This window comes from Polypterus senegalus, chromosome 18 (genome assembly GCF_016835505.1).
Source record: "Polypterus senegalus isolate Bchr_013 chromosome 18, ASM1683550v1, whole genome shotgun sequence".
NCBI classification, from domain to species: Eukaryota; Metazoa; Chordata; class Cladistia; order Polypteriformes; family Polypteridae; genus Polypterus; species Polypterus senegalus.
Window position 1 is genome coordinate 12,560,572 of NC_053171.1, and position 26,617 is coordinate 12,587,188.

Below are 26,617 nucleotides of genomic sequence, written 5' to 3' on the forward strand. Positions count from 1 at the left end.
TCGAAGACGTGCGACTGATTTAACGAGTTGCACAAGCAGACAGTAGAATACGACGGCTTTCTCTAAAGTTTGCGGTGTACGTCGGACAGAACAGCCAAATTGAAAATCGGACTTGAGGGAACATTCCAGTTGAAAATTCCAATTAGGAACTCAGAAATTCTGACTTCCCACTTCAGATGGATTGCAGCACTAGAAATCCCGATTGTTGAATGGAGTGAGGTGGAGGAGTTCGACCGGGACCGCTATGTTTGTGCTGGGATGACGTGTGAAATGAGAACGGTGAATGTTCGGCCAACGCGCATCTTGTCGCCACGTGGGAGCTTCTGTTGATCGCGACATTCTCATCCTGCTGGGAATGCACAGAAGCAATTCACTTGTTAGGTTACACTGGAAAAAGAAGATAAATGAGTAACGTTAAACGCAAGGTGCCACAATGCATGCGGGAGACCACATCAGGGGTGCTGGCACATGCCAAGGACGGGTGGTCTGCTTTGGCACAGGCTTAGGCTCCTTTTAAAAACACTTAATATTCAAATCCACAATAGAGTCAGCCTACATTTTGTAAACTCTGGCCCGGTGTGATTGCTTGTTGAATGAGAGGGTGGGTGGTGGTGTGGTGGTGGTGGTGGGGGGGTTTCTTTCTTGATGCTACAGCCTGAGATCGTCCGTTTTTTTTTTCTTCTCCAACTGGGTGAAAGTTCACAAATGAGGGAAAGTGCAAGAATTCCTGCCGCGCAGTGCCAGACTCTTCTCCTAACTCCCCCCACCATGAGAGATGGCGTCCAGATGTTTACATGCTCCTGTGGAGCCCCCCTTCTCCCCACCCACTTCTCTGTATTCTCCCCTGCTGTTGAGTTGAGTTCATTCTACTGTTGCTGCCTCTGCCGCCGCCGCTCCTTGGAGAAGTCAGAATGGCGCGTCAACATTTGCTAGTCATCCTCACCCTGTCGGCCTGGTGGTCCGGAGCCCTGCTGGCTTTCGAAGGTGAGTGTCTCCCCGCCGTTCTTGAGTAGCATTTCCATCGCACCGACTCGCCAACCGGACACATGCCTGTTGTTTGGATTGAACACTGGCGGATGTTCTTGTAGTCACAAGACCCCAGCAGAAGTTGATGGCCTTGGAAGCGTTTGGAAAACGTTATGTTCTGCTATTTGTAAAGAGATGGAGAAACTTATAAGATTCCAGTTGCATTTATTAACCGGTTAATGGAACTACGTGAAGTGCCCAGCTTTACATTGTAACAGGATAAGCATATGAAGGGTGTAAACATCCTTTTCTTTTTAGGAGCGTACACATTTAAATCTTACAGAATATAATCTGTGTCTTCATCCCACCCCAAGTGTCTTAGTCCATCCAAAGCAGTGGCATCTCACAGGGTAGCTCCTGGGGGGGGTTTATGGCGTCTGGGACCGAACGTGTTTAGATGCTCTTCATCATCATTAGCGGGCCATGACGCTGGACGTTCAGTGCCATCTTGTGATTCCAGTGCAGGTTTGTAGAATTTGGAACGAAGTTCACCTCCGTAATTAAGTTGCTAGGAAAAAAATGCCAACAGCACAGGATATGTCATAAAGGTCAATCTGAGGCAAAACTGCTGCTGTCCTTTGATTCTGCCACGGCGGGGAAAAACAAAGATTGTGCTGCACTTGGTGTGAAGGACTTTTTTACAGATTAGGTGGATGTTAAAAGTGTTGCTCCTTAAGGATCACTACCAGGACCCCCTACTCTTTAATTTACATAAATAATCTAGTGTGACGGACGGTTAGGACCCATGCCCGGCCGGGATGCCCCTTTGACACTGGGTCCGGGGGAGCAGCCATGGGATGCACACTACTTCCCCTGGAACCTCCTGTGTTACATCGGGGCCACAGGCCTGGGACTTCAGGGCTCAGCCTTGTTGGACTCCGTGGCCACCATCGGGTGGGGCTGCACGTCTTAATGAGCCCCTGTGGGCTGGAATGCAGGGCCACCCAAAAGTGCAGCCTGAATTAGGTTAATTATCACCTCAAGCACTTCCGGGTGGCAGGCCCGGCCTTAGGCATAGGCGAAGTAGACGACCGCCTAGGGCCCCGGGATCCGGGGGGCCCCGGATCGACGGCGGCAAGGCCCCCGGCCCACCCCTCCCCTCGCATGTTTAAATCACGTTGGCCAGCGGGAGCGTGTCCGCGTGGGCGGCTGTCTATAAAAGCGGAGCGGTATGAGTCAAGATCTCTATGGGTCGAAAGGGCGAAAAAGGGACGCAGGGTGATGACCTCGTAACATTACAAGAAAACGTCTCCTTGGTCTGATTTTCACGCATTTTGCAGAGCTTCCAGGGGGGCTCTGCCCCATTTAGGGGCCCCTGGACCCCCCTTTCGCCTAGGGCCCCATAATACCTAAGACCGGGCCTGCGGGTGGGTTATAAAAGGAGCCTGCAGCCACTACTCCGGGTGCCAGAGTCGGGAGGAGGAGGAGGACAAAGCTGCCTGGGAGGAGTGGAGGAAGAAGAGCTTGATTTTTGTGGGTGTTTTTCTTCGGTTGTGTGTTTTGGGGACTGTGTAGGGCCTGTGGGACATGGGGATTATGTGCCCCACGGCTTAAGAACAAATAAATCTTTTATGTTCATTTTCACGTGCCTCCAGTGTCAGTCTGTGTCAGGTCGGCGCCAACCAAGCGCTTCTGCCACACTGGCGTAGTCTGCAGGATTCCTGACCATCTTTGAGGCAGAGAGAGAGAGAGGTTAGGAGTCTGCACTGATACAGCACATTGCCGCACCCACCACATGACGAACCACCTCAGGATCCCAGATTAGGACCCGAGTGCAGCCATGTAACGGGTGACACCTCAGCACCACACCAGTTCAGATGGAGTGGAACCAGTGTGAGGTTTTTTATGGTGGCTGGAGTGGTTGAGGCAGGGACCTGCATATTTATTGTGTCGGGTTGGCACCAACCAAGCGCTTCTGCCACACTAGATAAAGAGTACATTTATTACTATAGCACAGCATGTAGCCCAGAGTGCCTTACGAGATGGCCCACAAATTGTTATAAGAAAAGAAAAGCAAATTCAATTAGGCAAGAATAATAATGAATACTGCTGTGGGCTGGTGCCCTGCCCGGGGTTTGTTTCCTGTCTTGCGCCCTGTGTTGGCTGGGATTGACTCCAGCAGACCCCCGTGGTCCTGTAGTTAGGGTATAGCGGGTTGGATAATAGATGGATGGATGGATGAATAATAATGAACAAGAGATAAAAAAAATAAATCAATCTGAGCTTACATAACAGAGATATATACCGTATATACTCGCGGATAAGTTCTCCCGCCAGTTTGATTTCACTGTATAATTTCCGGTATTTTATAATGTCAGTCGTACTGTAAGTCGAATGTGGAAAACTCACACTATTGGTCCAAGAGACTGCACTATGCTAACGCCCACCTGAGAGAATAACCACAGAGTACACGGCCTTTGTTTTCTATGTACTGTGCCTACGTGACCACACAGTAATACCTGAACTGTTCTGAAGCGTCGTTTGCACTGTTTTCTGTTTTTTGTATCTCACACCTTCATTCTCCTTTATCGTAAGAGCATCCCTTATCTACGATGGAGCGTTCGATCAGAAGGAAATATGAAGCTGGTTTTAAATTAAAAGTTGTTGACGTGGCAAAGAAATTAGTAACTGCTCTGCTGCAACAAAATTCGATCTGTCTGAGAAACTGAGATTGGAGGAGACAAGAAGATAAAAAAAGAAATTAAGTATCGTATTTTTGAACGGGCGTATAAATCTGGGTCCGATTTTCTGATCGATTTTTCAGGTTTCAAGACCCGACTTCTTCGTGAGTATATACGATAATTTGTGCAAAAGTAGAGTCCAATATATAATAACTAGCTGTGTAAGCCTGTGCTGTAAAAAGCCCGGGGTCCTAGAAACTATTGAAATCGACAGATAAACAATGGAAGTGTAGAGATGTCAGGTCATTGAAAGGAACTCCTCTGGGCGTCTCTCTCCTAGGAAGATTCGTTTTGCCGACGTTCTCGCCTCGCTTGTGTATTAACGGCTGGAGGAAGAGTAAAAGCGATACCATTTTGTCGATGTTAGCAGCTAAGCGACTTTGTCTTTCTTTGGAGGTTTCATTTTGTCGATGTCCTTGCCTCGCTTGTGTTATTAGCGGCTAAGCGAGTTTTCTGTTTCCTTACCCCGACTCCACCTCTTACTTCCGAGCCGGACATAGAGACAGACACACACACTTCCATGCATAGACGTTGTGATGGACAGCCGGCTTTTCAGTCCGGTCGGGACATCCCTCTACAGAAGAAAGCAGCCTTTTCAGGGCATTACATCCCCCGGGATGGTAGATGGCAGCTCCCCTGGATGGAAACGGTTCTTCAGATTCCCGCAGGGCAGCATGGGACATGGAGTTCGTCTCTTCAGCCTTGTTGGGTGACGTGGATGCCACCAGGGGGAGCTCACCAAGAACCCGGGGACTATTACGATTATGCCAACCTGGAAGTACTTTGGGGTCACGAGGATGGAAGCCCGCAGTACTTCCGGGACACTTGATGAAGGAAGATGTGGTGTTGACCCGGAGAAGAAATACTTCTGGGTCAGAGACTTTAAAAGGACTGTGAGAAACCCCAGCAGATCGAGCCGGAGTCGGGTGGTAGAGGACGGAGTTTCTGGGAGTGGAGGATTGTGTTTATTGTTTATTATTGATTATTGAATTGATTATGGAGAATTGTGGAAGGTGCGGTGCTTTGGGCACTTTATTGAAGAAAATAATTTAAAGAATCTTCTGGTGCTTTTACACGTGTGTCTGGGACATCTGTCTGGTGGGTTCAACGGGGCAACAGCGACCCCTAGCGTCCACAGCGTTTATATATAAGATATCATGTTCTAAGCCACTAAAGATCTGAAGGGGTTCAAGGCTAGAAGACCACCTGGACCCCACTGGGTTTTCTGCCTAACACAGACGTCCTTAAGTCACTCCTCGTTGTTTTTCAGGCTTTGTGTACCCCAGTGGGTCCTGTGGACAGCTGGGGCACCCACCTTCATTTGGGCATCACAGCTGCCTCGGTCGGGTGGTGGTGACGTTTTAACCGGAAAAAGTAAATTAATAAAGATCGCAAATCCCTGAAGACTATGATTATTCTGTTCCAGTACAGTCTGTTAGGAGTATAACTAAAAAGTAGCAAAGACACGAGAAAGCCAAATTAAAAAAGTGGGTTTTTAGGGTTCTTTTTTTTTATTCATTTGTATTAGCCAGAGGTATCTCAATTCGTAACATAATCCAAATTTTGGGAGCATAGCAGCAAATGTCTGCCTCACTACCTCTTTTATGCTTAGCTCTTGGAATCACAAGCAGACCACCATTAGAAGATCTAAGCTGACGACTTGGAAAGCTGGGGGACAGGAACTCCAAATTATAGGAAGGGCAAGGCTTTATGCTCCATTAATAGTATCCATCCATTTTCCAACCCGCTGAATCCGAACACATGGTCACGTGGGTCTGCTGGAGCCAATCCCAGCCAACACAGGGCACAAGGCAGGAACCAATCCTGGGCAGGGTGCCAACCCACCGCAGGACACACACAAACACACCCACACACCAAGGCCAATTTAGAATCGCCAATCCACTTAACCTGCATGTCTTTGGACTGTGGGAGGAAACCCACGCAGACACGGGGAGAACATGTAAGCTCCACGCAGGGAGGTCCCAGGAAGCGAACCCGGGTCTTCTAACTGCGAGACAGCAGCACTACCACTGCGCCACCGTGCCACCCCCTATTAATAGTATTTTAAAGTCAATTCTAATTCTAAAAGGCACGGGTAACCAGTGTATCGAGGCTAGGACTGGTGTGATGTGCTCAGATTTTCTTTCTTCGGTTGAGATTCTTGCTGCTGGTTGATGTTTTTCACAGGTAGTCCTGTTGATCTCTTTAGCATTAGACGCAAGTCTCAAAAGTGCTGAAGGTGTTAGTCCCGTGTGTCACTTGGGCAACTGGATAGACGCGTCTCGTATAAGACGTGAGGACTACTCCGGCTGTAAAAATGCCAACAGGGTTAGTGCCAAGTGTTACTCTGGCAATGGTATAGGTGTGTCTTGTGTAAGCATCAGGCCTAAACATTACCCAGGCAACCGTGTAGACGCGTCTTCTCCTAATAATAAACCTGCCCAGTTACACCTTAGACTATCCGGCCCAGTGACGACACATGGGAGGGGACTTGGAGAAGCCGTGCCTCTCAGTGGCTCCTGGTCCAGTCTGTCTAGTTAAGGCCATACAGAAGTGACGTTAATTTACACTGTGGCTGCACTAACCTCTCCAGCTCCATGGAAGAGACGTCACATGAAATCCCTCCTCACCTCTTAGCTATGCAGACCAGCTATGGAATGCTAACCAGTCACAGCAGATCTCTGCCAAGCTGGTCAGTTTATCTGTGTACCACTGAAAAGAAGAGCAAAGTTCCCTTGTCCAGAGTGACCTCAAGAAGAAGCACATGCCAGTCGGCCAAAAGCTAAAGAAAAAGGCGACCTGTCAGTGAAAGATATAGCATTTCTTAGGGGGTGATGCTGCAACGTCTGTGAGGATAGTGGATTATCGGGGGATTCGGAGACTTTACAGGTGTGTTACTAGTTTGGCCAACTCCTGCGCCTTAAGATTACTATTACTATTTACACGGTGTCACAGACGGCCGAGGTCTTTTTTGGGCTTGGACGCCTCTTCACTGAGAGGACCGGGAGAGCAAGCGGAGGCAGAAGAGTACCTCCCCCAGGAACACTAGATGCCAGCCCCCCTGGGTTGCAGCGATGCCTTGGACTCCCCCAGGGCTTCATGGGAGATGGAGTTGGATACGGCCCTGTTGGGATCCGGGGGCGCCGCCAGGGGGTGCTGCAGCTGCTGCTGAGCCTTGGAGAGCAGCCCTTCTGCCACACCCAGAATTAGGTCAATGAGCATTTGGAGCACGTCTGGGTGGGCTATGAAAAGAGCCAGCTGACACTACTCTGTGAGCCAGAGTTGGGTGGTAGTAGACGAAGCTTGCCAGGGAGGAGTGGTGGAGAAAAGGAAGAGAAAAGAAAGTAAAGTATTGTATTTGGTGCTTGGACTGTGTTGTGGGCTTGTGGGAACGGGGTGGACATTCTCCAAGAGTGAAGAAAAAATCAAAATATTTGTGTTTTTATAAATGTGCCTCCTGCGTCTGTCTGTGTCGGGTCAAGTGCTGGTAGAACGCCATCTACTGTCACAACAGCTACGTATAAGTGATGCCCGTGTGACAGCCACTCTGCATTGTTCCCCATAGGGACCCCCCGACACACACACACACACACACACACAGATTCTGGTCACACAGTTAACATAGGAGTAATACCCATCTGCCAGCCACTCTGTAACATCCCACGTGTGATCATCTCCACATAAGAGTGAAGCCTCGAGCCTGTCACTTCTCACTGCTCCACACAGGGACTCCCTGTCACCGGTACTAACAAACACGAGGCACACAAAGGCTCCTTTTTGGCTTCTTACCAACCATCGGGGTCTTTACTGCTACCACACTTGTTCTTCTAGTGAGGTGTGACCCTCTCAGCCTCAATGACCCTGTGGGTAAGAAAGCAGCATCCTTCCCACCCAAGGTGCCCTAATATCAACTACAATCACTCAAGATTGAAATATAAAAGTGTAGAAATGTGAAAGCAACATGGCATTTGTTAACGTATAACAATACTGATAGAAAAAAAATATAATAGAAAATGAAATAGGTAGCAAAAGTCTGGATGCAGTGTTAGGAAAGCTTACTGAAGGTCAGTGTTGTCACGGGTGGATGTTGTCCTGAGTGGCTTTATAATTTGGCAATCAGTGTGATGTGTAAGTTACATTCGCTGGTGTTCAGATGAAATGGCCCCTGTTTCTTTCTCCCCAATGTGTCTCAGTCTCTGTATTATCGTAGTATTTCCCTCTACTTGCCCTTTATCTAGGGGTAAATGTACTCATCAGGTTCGTTACCGGGTTGATCTACTGTTGCACCTTAAGATTAACACACACATACTTAGATATACGCATACACATGGAAACTCAACAGTCCCCCATGAATGACAAACACACTATTGACTAATCTCTACCACTTTAAACCACACACGTGCCTTATGAATAACACAACTTGTCACTCTCTCGGCACTTCAAGTGCTTCAAGAACAACATACGATATTTTAAAGATATCTCAGACCTAAATATTACTTATGGTCTACAAGAATACATTTAAACATACAAAGGCTCATCATCCCTGACTATAGGCCATTCATCAGCCAAGAATGCCTTACTTTATGTACTGTTCCCTGCTTTTGGGTGGAGCTCTCACCCTCAGCCTTAATAAACCTCACAGCACAAAGCATATGGCAAACCTCTGGTTGCACCAGGTGCTCAAAGAAATCTACTTTATTACTTCAATCACTATAGACATAAAGACAAAGCATAGAAAGTTAAAAATAGCATGGTATTTATTAAAGGAATTATAATACCAGTAGAACAAAGAGTAATAGAAACAAGATTAATAGTAAAGTCTGGATATTTATAGTCTTTAGAAAAAGCTTACGAAAAAGTAAAGATGACAAAGATGAATGTCACAGGTGGCTTGTGATCTAGCACTCGTAGTTATTCATGAGATGCTTTTCTGATGATCAGATGGAAATGGCCGCATGTTGCCGGAGCCCTTTTCTGACATCGCTCTGTTCCGTTCTCCTGATGTCTTCATCCCTTCATTTTCCTCCCTCCTATGTCGCTCTTCAGCTGAGGCATATTTATTATAAAATTCTAATGGTTTTTGCAAGGCCAGTGGTAGCGCTGCTGCCTCTCAGTAAGGAGACCTGGGTTTGCTTCCCGGGTCCTCACTGCGTGGAGCTTGCATGTTCTCCCAGTGTCTGCGTGAGTTTCCACCGGGTGCTCTGGTTTCCTCTCACAGTACAAAGACATGAAGGTTAGGTGCATTGGCGATCCTAAATTGTCCTTAGTGTGTGCTTGGTGTGTGAGTGTGTGTGTGTGTCTCCTGTGTTGGGCTGGCACCCTGCCCAGGATATGTTCCTGCCCTGCGCCCTGTGTTGGCTGAGATTGGCTCCAGCAAATCCCTGTGACCCTGTGTTAGGATATAGCGGGTTGGATAATAGATGGATGGATGGGTTTTGCAAGATGTGATTGTTAGATATTCTGATTGGCTGGCTGTCAATATGATGAATGGGATGAGTGAAGATGGGGATGAGTGTAACATAGAGGGATACACATTTTTTAGGAAGGATAGACAGAACAGAAAAGGAGGTGGGGTTGCTGTTTATGCCAAACAGGGTTTAAATGTAAGTCATCTTCAGTTGGATGATGAGCCCCATCTTAGTGAGGACATGTGGCTTCGCCTGGAAAATATTAGGGAAAACTTCTTATTTTAGGAGTGTGTTATAGACCACCCAATTCAGACAGTAATTTCAACACACATCTTTTTAGTAATATGAAAAAGGCAAGTTTACAAGGGGATATTATAGTCATGGGGGACTTTAATTATCCAAATATTAACTGGGATAACCTTGCAGATGGAGGAGCACAAGAGCAGGAGTTTTTAGAAGTAATCAGCGACTGTTTTTAACACAGCATGTTAAAGCACCAACAAGGGGTGAAGCCTTTCTGGATTTAGTATTCTGTAATAATCAGGATAGAATTGAGGGTGTAGAGGTGATTGAACCACTAGGGTCAAGTGACCATAATGTAATACAATTCTCAGTATTTTGTAAGAGTACAGATGCAAAGACTATAATTGTTAAGTTGAACTGCGACAAAGTCTAAGTAGGATAGACTGGGATAAGCTTTTAAATGTGGAGACAGTCGAGGAGCAGTGGAACAGGTTTAAAAATGTTTTACATGTAATGCAGGACAGATACATACCTAAATTTGGAATTAATAGGAAACTAAAAAACTCCACGATGGATTAATAAAGATTTAAAAAGAAGTTGCAAAGGAAAAACTGCTGTATAAGGCATATAAGACTAATGACTGCAAAGAGAATCGTAGCACGTATGAGAACATGAGGGCAACCATTAAGAAGGATATCAGTTATAAAATAAAAGAGGAATATAGCAGATAAGGCAAAAGAAGACCCCAAGAGATTCTTTCAGTATTTTAGTAGTAAAAGAACAGTTAAGGAGGAGGTCAAGTTCATCAGGAATAGTAAAGGGGAATTAAAAGATACAGACAATGAAATAGCGGATTCCCTAAACTTACATTTTTCTGAGGTGTTTACAAGTGAGCAAGTGGATAACCTCAGAGGTAAACAACTACTAAGGAGGTACTGAGGGATTTGGAAATTGTAGAGGGAGAAGTGCTGCTCAGATTAAATAAGATGAAATCAAACAAATCACCAGGCCCAGATAATATTTATCCTCGTGTTCTTAAGGAGGCTAGTGAGTACATATATAAACCCTTGACACATATTTTTAGGAAGTCACTGTGCACTGGAGAGATTCCAAAGGACTGGAAAATGGCAAATATCATCCCATTATATAAAAAGGGTGACAGGGCAGATCCAAGCAACTATAGGCCAGTAAGCTTAACATGCATCACAGGAAAATTAATGGAAGGAATTATTAAGGATAAGATTGAGCAACACATGGCAAGGACAGGAGTTATTCTGAACAGTCAGCATGGGTTCAGAAGAGGGAGGTCGTGTTTACTAACATGTTGGAATTCTATGAGGAGGCAACAAAAGGATACGATCAAAGTGGAGCTTATGATATTATTTATCTGGACTTTCAGAAAGCATTTGATAAGGTGCCACATGAGAGGTTGGGCATCAAGTTAAAAGAAGTGGGAGTTCAGGGTGATGTTTTTAGATGGGTGCAGAATTGGCTCAGACACAGGAAGCAGAGGGTGATGGTGCGAGGAACCTCATCAGAACTGGCCGATGTTAAGAGTGGTGTTCCACAGGGGTCAGTGCTAGGGGCCGCTGCTATTTTTAATATATAGAAATGATTTAGATAGGAATATAAGTAACAAGCTGGTTAAGTTTGCAGATGATACCAAGATAGGTGGATTAGCAGATAATTTGGAATCCGTTATATCATTACAGAAGGACTTGGATAGCATACAGGCTTGGGCAGATTTGTGGCAGATGAAATTTAATGTCAGTAAATGTAAAGTATTACACATAGGAAGTAAAAATATTAGGTTTGAATACACAATGGGTGGTTTGCAAATCGAGAGTATACCTTATGAGAAGGATTTAGGAGTCATAGTGGACTCTAAGCTATCAACTTCCCGACAGTATTCAGAAGCCATTAAGAAGGCTAACAGAATGTTAGGTTATATAGCACGATCTGTGGAGTACAAGTCCAAGGAGGTTATGCTCAACCTTTATAATGCACTGGTGAGGCCTCATCTTGAGTACTGTGTGCAGTTTTGGTCTCCAGGCTACAAAAAGGACATAGCAGCACTAGAAATGGTCCAGAGAAGAGTGACTAGGCTGATTCCAGGTCTGCAGGGGTTGAATTATGAGGAAAGATTAAAAGAGCTGAGCCTTTACAGTTTAAACAAAAGAAGATTAAGAGGTGACATGATTGAAGTGTGGAAAGGAATTAGTACAGTGGATCGAGACTTGTATTTTAAAATGAGTTCATCAAGAACATGGGGACACAGTTGGAAACTTGTTAAGGGTAAATTTAGCACAAACATTAGGAAGTTTTTCTTTACACAAAGAACGATAGACACTTGGAATAAGCTACCAAGTAGTGTGGTAGACAGGAAGACGTTAGGGACTTTCAAAACTCAACTTGCTGTTTTCTTGGAGGAAACAAGTGGATAGGACTGGCGAGCTTTGTTGGGCTGAATGGCCTGTTCTCGCCTAGATTGTTCTAATTCCCTGTCCATTTTCCCAAACAATAAAATTTTTTTTTGATGTTGCCTGAGGTATCGGCATGTCTTCCTTTCTTTATTGTAACAGCTGTTTTAAAAGTGAGGTACAACTGGGAAGAGGATATGCTTTGATATGTCCTGAATGTAGTTCATTTTTTTGTCTTGAGCAAAATAAAATGAAAATACAGAACAAAGTTTACAGATTTTGTACTCCACAACAATCTCTGACGACGCTTCCTTCCTTTTTCTGCTCCTCCATTTCTGGATGGGCTGTTACTCTGACACAACACAAACACATATGTGACATTACATACACTGGAGGGGCTAGGTGTCCGTGTGATGAATGACTTTGTGCTACCTCCGTCTCTAGCACCTCTCTGTGTTACAATTCATTCATTAATTATTTTTTTTATTTTAGATGTAATACAGTCTACCATTTCTTCTTCTCTCCAATTAGTTTGTTTCTCTGGGTACAGGTTAGATGTCAGAATGACCTGCTCCATTATATAAAGAAGAGGCTGCACCTCATCTAGACAAGCTGGGATGAAACGGAAGAGAAGGAATATCTTCTAGGAATGCCCAATAAAATTGCTCAAAAAATGAAAGGACCACTTGTTAATGAGAGTATAGCATCAAGTCAATGAAACTTCTGGGCTGTTGATCTGCTCAGTTAAGTAGCAGCGGGGCTTGTTCATCAGTTTCAGTTGCTTTGGTACACTAGAGGGGCAACAATGAGACAACCCCCAGAAAAGGAGTGAATGGTTTAACAGGTGGACGGAGGTCACTGACATTTTTCCCTCCTCATCTGTTTTGTCACTTGTTTTGCATTTGGCTACAGTCAGTGTCACTACTGGTAGCATGAGGTGGGCGATATCTGGACCCTACAGAGGTGGCACAGGTAGTCCAGCTTCTCCAGGATGGCACATCAATACGTTCCATTGCCAGTGATGTGTCTCCCAGCACAGTCTCAAGGGCATGGAGGAGATTCCAGGAGACTGACAGTTCCTCGATGAGAGCTGGACAGGACCCCTCATAGAAGGTTCTTTACCCATCAGAACGACCCACCGGTATCTGCTCCTTTGGGCAAGTAGGAGCAGGATGAGCACTGCCAGAGCCTACAAAATGACCTCCAGCAGGCAGGCCACTGGTGTGAATGTCTCTGACCAGACAATCAGAAACAGACTTCATGAGGGTGGCCTGAGGGCCTGATGTCCTCAAGTGCTCAGTGCCCGGTACTGTGGAGCTTAATTGGCATTTGCCATAGAATACCAGAATTGGCAGGTCCAACACTGGCACCTTGTGCTTTTCACAGATGAGAGCAGGTTCACCCTGAGCACATGTGACAAACGTTAAAGGGTGTGGAGAAGCCATGGAGAACATTATGCTGCCTGTCACATCACTAAGCATGACCGGTTTGGTGGGGAGTCAATGATGTTTTGGGGAGGCATATCCATGGAGGGACGCACAGACCTCTACAGGCTAGACAACGGCACCTTGATTGCCATTAGGTATCGGGATGAAATCCTTGGACCCATTGTCAGACCCTATGCTGGTGCAGTGGCTCCTGGGTTCCTCCTGGTACACAACAATGCCTGGCTTCATGTGGCGAGAGTATGCAGGCACTTCCTAGAGGATGATGGAATTGATACCATTGACTGGCCCCCACACTCACTTGCCTAACCTCAATCCAATAGAACACCTCTGGGTGGGACATTATGTTTGGATGCCCTGGTCCAGGTCTGGAAGGAGATCCTCCAGGACACCATCCACCGTCGCATTAAGAGCAGGCCACCAAACAACCCCCCCCAGCATTGTCAGATGTGCATACAAGCACATGGGGGTCGTACAAACTCTTGAGTATGATTTGGAGTTGCTGCAATGTAATTTCGGCACAATGGACGAGCCTGTCTGCTGCATCATTTTTTCCCTTTGATTTTTGGGGTGTCTTTGAATTCTGCCCTCTGTACGTTGATCATTTTCATTTCCATCCTTTTGTTCCTAACGCTTCACCATATCAGTCCATAGCAGTAGGGATAGCCAGCAGGATTTTTTTTTCCCATTGATTTGTTTTCAAAGTGTGCCTTTAATTTTTTTGATCAGTTTATAAAGAAGAAGCTGCACCTCATCTAGACAGGCTAGGATGAAACAAAAAAGGAGGAATATCTCCCTGGAATATCCAATAAATAATATTTCTTCACATTTATATCGCTCTTTTCTCATTACTCAAAGCGCTCTCCATGAGAACCCAAGAAGCAAACCCACGATCTCCTTACTGCAAAGCAGCAGCGCTACCTGCATGCAATACCTCAGCTTTAGTTCATGATGTCTTTATTTTCTTTCACACCTTTAGATTCAGAAGCTCAGCCGTGTCCAGAAAGGTCGCTGACCGATAGCAGGGAACGCCTATGTCTAAAAGCCTGCACCCAAGATAGCGACTGTCCCAACAGGAGGAAATGTCTGTGTGACGGTGAATGTGGGCTCAGCTGCGTGGCTCCAGGTACATGTTTGGTTTTTCTCTTAGTTGGTTGGGAGCAGGCGCTGACTTTACAGCACGTTGCTGCACCCGCCACGTGACGAACCACCAGATTGGGACCCCAACTGCAGCCAATGACACTGGAACAGTGTGAGGTTTTTTTGTTTACGGTGGTCCTCTCATCAAATGTTCATAAATGTCATCTTCATCGTGACTGCTGTTCTTTTTCTTTTCTTCAGGACGGACCTGCCTCTGGCCCCTCTCTATACCCCACGCCACCTCGAGCCTCCTCTCCAAGTTTCCGTCGTTCTCTGCCCGAGCAGAGGTGCGCTGTAACCCGGGCTTCAAGACAGCAGAGGGCGGGGCTCAGCTCATTATGCGTTGCCAAGGGGACCGCAAATGGAGCGGCCTGGAGCCGTACTGCCTAGGTGGGTGTGGCCTGCCGGCGCAGGACAAGCTGGGCTCACTGCTGGGTGCTGACTTGAAGTCTGCGTGTAGTGTTAGGCACAACTGGGTGGGGAAGCCTGCTGTTCTTGTGTGCTTTTCCTTTTGTTATTTATTAATTTATTTATGTTTAACATTTTATTGAATTTATTACAAAGTAAAATCAAACAATATTCCATACAAGCAAGTCATATTGTACAAAACTAGGTTCAATTTAAGTTGAACCCCACCCATGAGAAAGAGAGGTAGGACAACGCAGTGAAACTTTAATAGTAGAAAAAATAAATAAGTAAATCCTTTTGTTATTAATACTCACTGAAGTGCCTGGCACTGCCCGGGTGTATTTGTAGAACAGGTTAAGGGATAAAAGCAAAGGTTTAGCTGCTTTATAAAATGGTGGCCCTGTTGTTACTGCTAGCCACCTTACCCATCACCCACAATGCCTCCTTCTCAATGTTTCTGCTCTCGTGACTCAAGAATTTGTACTTTTTGGTTTCGATTGGATTCCAGCATTGCGGTAACTTCCTTGCTGGCTTGTAACCACAAACGCTGTCATGTCAAGTCTGACTCATCATTTTAGTTCGGGGGGTGGTGTCGATAGCAAAAGATTTAGATACATAAAATCGAAGGACCCCCAACCACTTCCTGGACATATTTGAGAGTGATAGAATTGGCAGAACACCATCACACAACTTCCCCTTTGGAAATTTTGCAATGATAAAGTATGCATGGAAGTGTAAATAGCAGGGAAAAGGGAGCCTCTTCTTCACTAATAATGTGAGAAACAGCACAAAATAGTGCAATACATTTAAAATGTAGCCCAAAAAACCACAACCATTTTTTTTTTCTGGCGAATACTGATTAAAACAGGGATGGGCAATGTCAGTCCTGGAGGGCCGCAGTGGCTGTAGATTTTCATTCCAACTCCATCCATCCATCCATTTTCTAATCCGCTGAATCCGAATACAGGGTCACGGGGGTCCGCTGGAGCCAATCCCAGCCAACACAGGGCACAAGGCAGGAACCAATCCTGGGCAGGGTGCCAACCCACCGCCGGACACACATACCCACACACCAAGCACACACTAGGGCCAATTTAGAATCGCCAATCCACCTAACCTGCATGTCTTTGGATTGTGGGAGGAAACCGGAGTGCCCGGAGGAAACCCACGCAGACACGGAGAGAACATGCAAACTCCACGCAGGGAGGACCCGGGAAGCGAACCCGGGTCTCCTAACTGCAACTCAATTGCTTAATTAGAAACTAATGCCAATCTCAGACCTTATTTGATGTTATGGCTTGTTAGTCTGCAATGCTAGGTTCTTAGATCGTAGATTTTTTCCTTTCCAAGGACGTCATGTAAATGATTTGAAGCCTAAAATGGATCATTTTCCGTCTTTCACATTTTTCTCTTAAGTGTTTTATTAAACCAAATAGTTTAAACAAGTTAAATGGAGAACTGCTGGCTTCTTTGTCATTCACTTCTTACTGCTAATAAGGAGCCACAAAAAACAGTGAATGAAGCTGAAATAAGCCATTAAGGGTGGGGAACCTTAACAAGCCAGACCACTAAACTGAAGTCTCAAAATGTCACTTGAGCAATAAGAGCTTTATCAGCGATAATTGACTTCTCGTTAAGAAACAGAAACCTGCAGCCACAGCAGGCCCTCCATGACCGATGCTGCCCACCCCTGGATTAAAAATAGCCCAAATAGGTGGGAAAAATCATGGACCTTATTCAAGGTGGACAGTTTGTAATTGGATTTTTCACTTGCACTGAGCCAGCAGGTGGCACCGGTATGCAAATTTTAGCACACATGGGAACTCACTGGGACCCCCATTGTCACTAAATTCATTCTAAAGTAGTCTATCTGTCCATATGGTCCTAGAGAGCAACTGGGCAAAATTTGGTCCAGATTGACCAAAAGGTGTAAGATTGCATAGGAGACAGACAGAAAGACGGACAGACAGACGTACATTCTGCATATCGCTCTATTATAAAAGAAAATCCTGAGATGAGACGAGATGATTTCCAAGACGCTTTTTCAAGTTCCGCGAAATGAGATTTTTGCCATGAGATTTTTTTTTGAGTCACGCTCTCCTCTCAACCTTATTCAATCATACACACGGCCCTCTCACCTCTCATTCGTGTGAATGCTTTGACAGACGCAGTTCCTGCTCTCTCAGCTCTTATAAGTTTTCATGTTTTTCCTCACTTTAAGTTCCCAATTAAAGAAGACTTATTATGTCCAAATCTTATTGAAGAATTTCACCCCAAAGGGTTATCAACAGAAAAAAATGAGTACACCGGCAATCCTAGCACAGAGAAATGATGAAGTCAAACGAATGAACGCGAAAATTGTCGATCGGTTAAACGGCAAATTGGTTAAATGTGTATCAATAGACTACGCTGAAACAATTCGTGGTGATCGTGTGGAAGATGAAAACATCAAATTACAATATCACGACGAATATCTACAACCGTTAACACCGTCTGGTCTTCCTCCACTCGAATTACTGTTGAAAGAAGGATGTAGCCAAGAAAAGTAATGTAGGACATCTTCAGGGGATAACATTAGACACCAAAGGAGATCTTGATATGCCATTCCTATTAAAACGTTAACTGTTTCCCATTAGAACAGATTTTGCAAAGACAATTAACACATCACAGAAATAAAAATTAGAAAAAGTCGGTTTATTTATTAGAGAGAAAGATATTCTTGCACAGGCAGTTATATTGCATTTATACAGTAAAAGTGTAAATTTAAAAGTATTTGCGTGTTAATTTCAAAGCCAAACAGAACAAAAAACATATAACGCAATGAATATCTCTAACGCAACATGAAACATAATTTACTTTCAAATTATTATGTTTTACTGTTTTTTAATATGGCTAATTACTCGCTGAAATGTAAAATAGTTACGTCTATTATGCATATGTAACAATGCCCATGAAAATAACAATCTGTTTAAATTGTACAACTGCATCCCCATACGCAATAGTGGCTAGTGCGTAGCGCCCACGCGGGGTTCATGAGCGAAGCGAGCAGGGTGCCCCCTAGTATCTTATATATAAATGTCTACGCGTGGAAGTGTGCGTGTCTGTCCGTCCGGCCCAGAAGTGCGAGGCTACAGTGTGAAGCTGAAAGAAAGCAACTCTGTCACCAAAGTGAAACCGCCGAGGAAAGACAAATGAGAGAGAAACTTGCTTAGCCGCTGATAGACAAGTTGGGCGCGCACGTCCGCAAAACAAAATTCCAACTCTGCATTTCAATTTTTTATTTTTTTTTGACAATTTCAATAGTTTCTAGGAGCTTGGGCTTTTTACAGCATAGGCTTACAGAGCTAGTATTTTATATGTATTGTAGCAGAAAGTGAGGACAACGATAAAGAATAAAGAGTTGGGGTGCCAAGATGGCCAGCCTGCATAACTGGATGCAGCAAAATTAAAAAATAAAAAAAACAGGCAATTATTGCAGAGTTGTCTCTACAGACACGAGTTCAAAACAGAACTGTTCCAAGATGTCTGAGTTTCCCATTTTTTGGCCATTTGGACAAGAAGAGGCAGGTCCAAGTGGACAGACACCGGAAGTGATGTCATATGTGTTCTAGCTGTCAATCAACCGGTTTGTAGAGGAAGGAAGAGAGAGCGAGAGAGAGAGAGAGGCATTAGGACATTCAGTGCCAACACCTGGAGCGGCAGTAGAACTGCAGTCATTAGGGCCTTTCAACTGTCCTCTATGTGCAAGTGTGTAACAGTATATACACTCATTATTACTCTCATCATCATCATCATCATCTACCCATGCAGATCTAAGCCACTAAATCCAGCTAAGAGTTGTGGCCTCTGGCACTTCTATTGGAAGCATCAGGTGCAAAGCAAGAAGTAACCCTGGACAGAGTGCTGTTGCATCGCAAGGCACCCACGTGCCAATCAACCCCACATGTAGATCTTTGGGATGTGGGAGAAAAACCATTGCCAACATGGCCACTAGAGAACAGAAAAGTGTAACCTTGCAACACTACTGGGGATGGATGACCACCAGTCTGGTACTCCCTGGTTCAGGAGAAGGTGGGTCTTCTTGGAGATTATAATAAATAATAAGAATTCCTTTCACTTTTCTCGCTACTGAAACCTCTTTACATAGTGAGTGGAGAGCCACTTCAACCACCTCTTTGTGTAGCATCCACCCGAATGATGCGCGGCAGCCATTTTTGCGCCAGTCTGCTCACCACACATGAACTGTTAGGTGGTGAAGTGGTGAGAGAAAGAGTCAAATAGAGACAGAGGACGATTAGGGGGCCTGAATGACCAGGCCGTTGTGGGCAATTTAGCCAGGACATCAGGATCCACCCTACTCTTTATGGAGGATGGCCAGGGATCTGTCTTAACCAACCCTGATTTTACATCTCATCTAAAGAACGTCACCATTTATACAGCACAGAATCCTCATCACTGCACTGGGACACTGAAATCCACACACAGACCACAGGGTAAGCGCCCCCTGCTGACCTCACCAACACCTCTTCCAGCAACAACCCAAGCTTTTCCCTGTTGATCTCCCATCCAAGTACTGGCCGGGCCTGATCATGCATGACCTCTTTCTTGTGAAGTGCAGATTGGAGTTTGCTTCCGGGTAAGAGCTCAACTTGTGCGAGGAGGGCAGGCCAGACGGTTAGAGAAGGGGATTTATTGGCCAGGTGAGTGGAGGGTGAGGCACTGCACCGTGAAATACGAGGCTGCCAGCTGCTAACTCCACTCATTCAACAACCCCAAGCTGTAAAAAAATAAACTACAAGATATACTTCAACATTTGTGCTGCATTTGCTCATTATGGCAAGTCGTGATATGAATTAATTGTCGTTTATTTGTTCCCAATACAGCAGAAGCAACAATTCCGTCTGTCAGCTGCCCAAACCCGGGCCGACTGGAGCATGGCTACATCAGCGGCAGTCTTCTTACTGTGGGTGCCGTCATCCAGTATTCCTGCAACCCTGGGTAAGAGTAACCCTGAGAGGAACAATGGGGGGTGTGGGGGGGGCTCCAAGTGTCAGTGTGAGGGGTGACATCACAAGCTTCTGTCTTTACAGGTATCAGCTGGAGGGCACCTCAGAAAACGTCTGCCTAGAAAATGCCACCTGGGAGCGGGAGCCGCCACAGTGCCTACGTGAGGCTGTGTTTGTAATGCTTCCCCCTGGCCCCCCCCCCCACAGTTTCACCATTCCCTTATTGTTAAGGTCCCCCCTTGTTCATAGTCTGATGCCGCCTGTCCTCTCTCTGTCTCCCCAGAGGTCTACTGTCCGCCCCCTCTGGAGATTTCCGAGGGCTACTTGGTCGCAGTTCAGAAAAGGCAGTACGAAGCTGGCGAGGTCATCTATTATCTGTGCAAGAAGGGATTTCTTCTGGATGGGTCCAACCGAGTAACATGCCAGCTAAACGGCAACTGGAGTAAGACGCCTTTTTGTAGAGGTAAGGGGCAGTCCGGTGGGGGTCTCCATTACTTGTTTACTGGTCAGCATACTGGGACTGCCCGCACTGTACAGTGGATTCAGAAAGTATTCAGACCCCTTCACTTATAGCACACTTTCTTGTGTGGTAGATGTCATTTTAAATTGATAGATGTGCCATTTTGCCCATCGGGCAAAGTGAAAACACGTTTTTAGAAAGTATTAATACTCAAAAACTGAAATCTCCCCTTCATATTATAGTACTTTGGAGAAGCCCCTTTGTCAGCAGTTCTGGCTTTGGTGGTTCTCTCTCGGCTGGACCATTACAGCTCCATCCTGGTGGGGCTATCAGATCTTTCCAGCTGCTCCACATGTTCTCTGTTCCTCCTTTTACTTTTACAGCTTTGGTCGCCTTGCTGCAGTTTAAAACCCTTGTTCCTAACTACGGCTCTCTGACTGGTTCTGCCCCTCAGTATCTCCAGGCTTTGGTCTCTCCATGTGTCCCTTCCAGAGGTTCTCCATTCTGCCTCTCTGCTTGCCATCCTTCTTCTTGCTGGACGTGCTGAGGCTGTTCAGTGCTTCTCCCTTTTAACTCTAAAGCTGTTGAAAGTTCTGCTTTTGTCCTTTCAAACTGCACCCAGTTTCCTTATGTTTAAGTGTCTTTTATATTCTGTGACCTATAGGGGGCATAGCAGAGCCCCAAACCCCCCAAACACAACTACATGGTACTACAGAGAAACAGAGATATATATATATTTTTATTTTACAAGGCCCTTAACCTGCATTTGCTCTGTCCTGGGTATGACGTTAATCTGCACCCAGCCCCACAAGCCGGTCCTCCAATTCACAGGGAAAATTCTGGGGTTGGTGGCGGGATTGGCGCTCCAGTCACCATAAAAAAAATCTCACACTGTTCCATTGTGGTGCTGAGGTGGCACTCGCTGCACTTGGGTCTCAATCCTTCCCACAAAAGTTAGTCAGTCAGTCATTGTCCAACCTGCTATATCCTAACACAGGGTCACGGGGGTCCGCTGGAGCAAATCTCAGCCAACATAGGCCACAAGGCAGGAACAAACTCCAGGCAGGGCACCAGCCTACCACAGGGCACACCCACACACACACTAGAGACAATTTAGGATCGCCAATGCACCTAACCTGCATGTCTTTGGGCTGTGGGAGGAAACATGCAAACTCCACGCAGGGAGGACCCGGGAAGTGAACCTTGGTCTCCTAACTACGAGGCAGCAGCGTTACCACTGTGCCACTGTGCTGCCACCCCACAAAAGTACAATACAGAATCCTCTTGTCTCCTTCCACACCTCCCATGTGGTCTCATCCACTCTCCTCTTGACTCTGAGGCCTCGTCCACACGTACCCGGGTATTTTTTAAAATGGGAGTTTACTGTACTTCCTTCGTTTTTTTAATAAAATCCTGTCCGAATGCACGCTGTTTGTTAAAAAATCTCCATCCACATGAAAATGCAAAAATCCTCTGTCAAGAGTATCGATAACACAGCACAGATAACAAAGGGAAGCCATTGCCCTCTTCAACATGGAATTTACGAAAATATGGGCATCATGAACCCTACCTGGCCATTTCACTAAACGAACACTAGTAATCACAGGTGGCCTGTATGTTAAGAGAAAACGTCTCCTTTCTGTTCAAATAATCCATGGAATTCGTGGATGGCTGCTGTTTTGCCTTGGTAGACTAATATTTTACTCTCTTTTCCCCTTTTGTATTATTAATATGTAGCCTTTGTCAGAATGCCTCAAATCTCACAGACTTAGCAGTCTTTATAAGGTATTGTACTTTAGAACTTCTCCCCACCTTCCCTTCTTCATCTATAACCTCAGGCGATTACACAGAGTAACAAGCAGGAGTTACCTTACACTTTAAATAATGGATTATTGATAATATTCAAAAATAATAACAATAAGAACAGTACATTTGAATATTGGCAATCATACAACCTGATAAATGCTGATGTGTAATTTCAGGCGGCACGCAGACTTGTTAGTTACTTAAAATGTCTCTATCATCGTTCTTCCGGACAGGCCGCATGCCTGTCTCAATATGGCTGCCTAGCTGTGCTCTTCATTGTGTTGTCCTTTTCAGTTCATGGTGTGTGAGATGCTCCTTCATCAGTTTGGTAAGAGAGAGAGGGGTAAAGCAAGCAAATTTCTAGATTCTCTGTCCAAACCCTACAGCCAATAGGACGTCATGATACTTAAATGCTTCAGGCAACTTTAGACCAATGGGGGCACACAATACCTTTCACACCTGCCCCCAAAATCATTTGTTGAGCGGATGCTTGCCAGGTAGGTAATTTGGCTTTCCTGTGGGGGGTGATTAAGAGAGTCCTGCAGAGAATCACTGGCCAAACTGGTTTGAGGCACTTCTCCCAACCCTGTCGTCAAATTACAAAGAGACTCAGTCCTAAAAGGGGGTGGGGGTACCTAACGATACAAATAAAGTCATACAAAATATTTATCGACTTATATGCAAAATTTCACACCACTACAGCTGCTTTACTTCAACGTGAGCCCATATCCATGGCACAGATGAACTGAGGGAGGCCATGGGCTTGGTGAAACCATGCTACAAGTTCCTCTGCTTTGGACTCGGTGATTGTACATACACAGGGGGCCCATGTGGGCCATAGTTGCTTCACACGCTCGCCTTACTATTTTAGAAAGTACCTGTCTTGACAACCCAAAGGCTTTTGCCGTCTAGTGTAATCTGCTAAATAGTAGAGTGTGTAGGCAAATCTTTTGACAGGCGACCTCATTACGGTGGTCTTTCCGTGGATGTGTGGGTGAAGCAGTTCACTCAAAGACAACAGTGATGTCCTTGACAAACGACAATTCTCTCGCCATTCTTCATTCTCAATGTTGTCCCACCAACTAGAGGTTCAAGTGAGTCTTGTCCAGAGCTGGCGACGTTGTTGGCTGGCTTTGTGTCATCGGAGTGTTCAATGTAGCAGTGACCTCCGTAGCGCATTCTGATGACTCTTTTGCTCAATACAGGGTGGTCCAGATCTAATTATGCAGATCCTGATCATCTGGATGACTTTGATTTATGTGGGGATGATTCCAGTTCGGCGCAAAGATGATTCTTCATGTCGTCAGTTCGCACACTTCTCGATGGTCCGGGATTTTTTGGGTGATTTTATACGTAATAAACTTAATAAGTTATAGCGTAATGAAAATTGCATAATTAGATCTGCACCACCCTATATACTGATGAAGTATTTGTACATTTCAGTATAAATATGCATAAAGTCCCATTAACAAAGTTAACACCAGCACTACTTTAGATACGCCCACCATTGCACAAAGATGCCTCGTGTAAACAAAGCAGATAATGGTGGATACACTGACGCTACAAGGCAAAAACTCTGTCTTCATTGTTTACACGTAATCTTCACCCTGGCAGGAGTTTTTCACAAGGTCCCTAAAATGGTGTTTGCGTGTGGACAAAAGACCAAAACGCATACAAAAAGCAACGTTTTAAAAGACAACTGGGTTCATATACTAGGCCTGACACCCCATACAGGACACTCGGCTTCTTTTATGCCAGTCCCGGGGGTAGATCCAGTGCCGCCACTTCACATCCAGGAAGAGCTTCCGCATCAGGAGGAAATTCTTTAAACTGGGGTATAGTTTGTTCCTGCAGCTCCCCCTGGTGGCAAACATGGGTTACAACAGGGCTGTCTCACGGGACTACAATTCCCAGCCTGCCCTGCAGTTATCCATGCAGGCACCGTAGCCCAGGAAGACTGCCACCTATTGTATCGGGGGAGTAAATAGCCCATGTGATTTGTCTCCCCCGTCCTTCCCTTAACCTTGGAATCTTGGTCCATCCTGGCTGGAATGCCAGCCCATGTCAGGTGACCATGACAACAATTCATTTAATATTTCGGAACTGCTTAGCACAGTGGTTCTCAAACTGTGGGGTGGGCCCAAGTAACAAAAGGGGGGTGCGAAGATGTGACAAAAAGAAAATAAGAATCGAAAATATGAAAAATACATCTATTGAAACCAAAACAAATTAACTTAAACTACTGTACATTCTGATACTAGAAAAATAAATATAGAGTTAGATCAATGTCGATAAAAGTTAAGTAGGTATAATAAAATATGCATCTATGATATATCATTAATTAAAAAAGAACAAATTGGTATTGGTGGGCTCCTTTCAAAAAACGTTAGGGGGCCGCGATTAAAACTGTTATGAAAACTCGGGTCGCAAATACTTGAAGGTTGAGAAACGGTGGCTTAGCGTCTCCTACAGGACAGCTGCTGTTGCACTGATAAAGGCTTAGGACACTGACTTGTGTGTACATCCAGCTGCACGTATAATGATATGGTTGAAGGTGGACTCCCTCTTGTTCATTTTTTTTAATCTTTTCTCAGTTGCTTTTGATGCTTGCACCTTCTATTCACTGTCACCTTTTAACAACAATTTGGTAGCTGTGTAGATGTATGCGAAAGAACACCCAGACGTGTGGAGACTCCATCTTGTCTTTATCTGGACATGCAGTGCTCATGGCAGTCGGATTGTAATGCCAGGTGTAAATGTAATCCAGCTAAACTATATAAGGTTACACTCAAGATAGGAAACACACCTTAAAGGGGGGTCTTTGAGAAAACTACAAGTCATTGCAGGCCTTATGTAACAAGTTTTCTATATTGAGAAAGTGGGCCATAAGTTTGATGACTTGGAGCCCACAAACTCTAAAGATCTCCAAGACGTGTAGTCCCTAAAATGCCCACTAGAGGGGGATAGCTAAGAAACTTTATACAGTGTATAAAAATATTTATTCTTCATACGAAAAAATAATCTGTAACAACTATAAAGCTCCAAAGTGCATACAAAACATACAATAAATGTTAAAAGCAAACAAACTTCCAATATGAAATCCTAGGAATAGTCAAATAAAAACAAACAAACAAACATCCATCCATCCATTATCCAACCTGCTATATCCTAACTACAGGGTCACAGGGGGTCTGCTGGAGCCAATCACAGGGCGCAGGGCAGGAAACAAACCCGGGCAGGATGCCAGCCCACCACAGGCTTCCATATATATACACATACGGGGGTCCTGTCGGGTTACAACGTTTGACATACAACATTTCGAGTTTACAACGCTCACTCCCATAAAAACTTAAAAAAATTGAGACAAGAGAAGGAATAAAGGTAAGGATTTTTTTACACTCATTTTTACTACAGTGCAGTGTACAGTACAGTATATTTATGTCCTTTTCCTTTTTCTGAGGCTTAGATTTTGTGTTTTTATGTTCTAGATTATGATTTTGCAAATGTGTTAAGATAGGTAAGTTACTTAGGCTAGAGAGTGTTTTGACTTACACCAAAATTCAGGTTACATCACTGTTGTAGGAATGGAACTGTGTCGTAGCCCAAGGACCCCTGTATATCCATCCATCCATCCATCCATCCTCTTCCGTTTATCCGAGGTCGGGTCGTGGGGGGCAGCAGCTTGAGCAGAGAGGCCCAGGCTTCCTTCTCCCCGGCCACTTCTTCTAGCTCTTCCAGGGGAATCCCAAGGCGTTCCCAGGCCAGCCGGGAGACATAGTCCCTTCAGTGTGTCCTGGGTCTTCCCCGGGGTCTCCTCCTGGTTAGACGTGCCCGGAACACCTCACTAGGGAGGCATCCAGGAGGCATCCTGATCAGATGCCCAAGCCACCTCATCTGACTCGGAGGAGCAGCGGCTCTACTCTGAGACCCTCCCGGATGAATTAGCTTCTCGCCTTATCTTTAAGGGAAAGCCCAGACACCCTGCGGAGGAAACTCCTTTCAGCCGCTTGTATTTGCTATCTCGTTCTTTCGGTCACTACCCATAGCTCATGACCATAGGTGAGGGTAGGAACGTAGATCGACGGGTGAATTGAAAGCTTTGCCTTATGGCTCAGCTTCTTTTTCACCACGACACACCGATGCAGAGCCCACATGACTACGGATGCCGCACAGCAAAACATAACAGCTCACCACTCTCAAGCAATGAACCGCTAGGAACTGTGGGAGACTCTCTGGATTTATAGGGAGGAGAGCAGGTGATTGGCAGGTGGCCCCGCCTCTTGGGGGACCACCCACAAAACACACAGGACATAACACAGATTAAGAAAGTCCAACATACAATTAACAGAAGTCACTTTAACTTAATAAAGGGCATGACACATGGATCTGAACCCCAGCCGGGGGAGAACCCTGGCTGAATTATAACACTGAGTTTAGTGATTTAAGTATTTTGTTGCAATTTTGTAATTATTTTCAGTCATCTTGCGACTCCCCTGGACGTTTACAGGGACCTCTATTAGGCCGCAGCCCCACAGTGGTTCTCCTACTCCGTCCTGGGGACCCCATCTCACTGC

At 45.3% G+C, this 26,617-nt stretch overlaps 1 protein-coding gene across 1 annotated transcript in view; it reads left to right on the forward strand.

Annotated features, from left to right (window-relative positions):
* The first annotated feature begins 754 nt into the window (after positions 1 to 754).
* The window catches only part of ntd5 (ntl-dependent gene 5), a 37,363-nt gene continuing 11,500 nt past the window's right edge, over positions 755 to 26,617 (forward strand). Inside the window, exons 1-6 of the mRNA XM_039740950.1 lie at positions 755 to 984; positions 14,203 to 14,349; positions 14,565 to 14,753; positions 19,655 to 19,769; positions 19,862 to 19,938; positions 20,061 to 20,240. Coding sequence (XP_039596884.1) covers positions 912 to 984; positions 14,203 to 14,349; positions 14,565 to 14,753; positions 19,655 to 19,769; positions 19,862 to 19,938; positions 20,061 to 20,240 — 781 coding nt within the window. The 5' untranslated portion in view covers positions 755 to 911. The remainder of the gene's footprint in view (positions 985 to 14,202; positions 14,350 to 14,564; positions 14,754 to 19,654; positions 19,770 to 19,861; positions 19,939 to 20,060; positions 20,241 to 26,617) is intronic.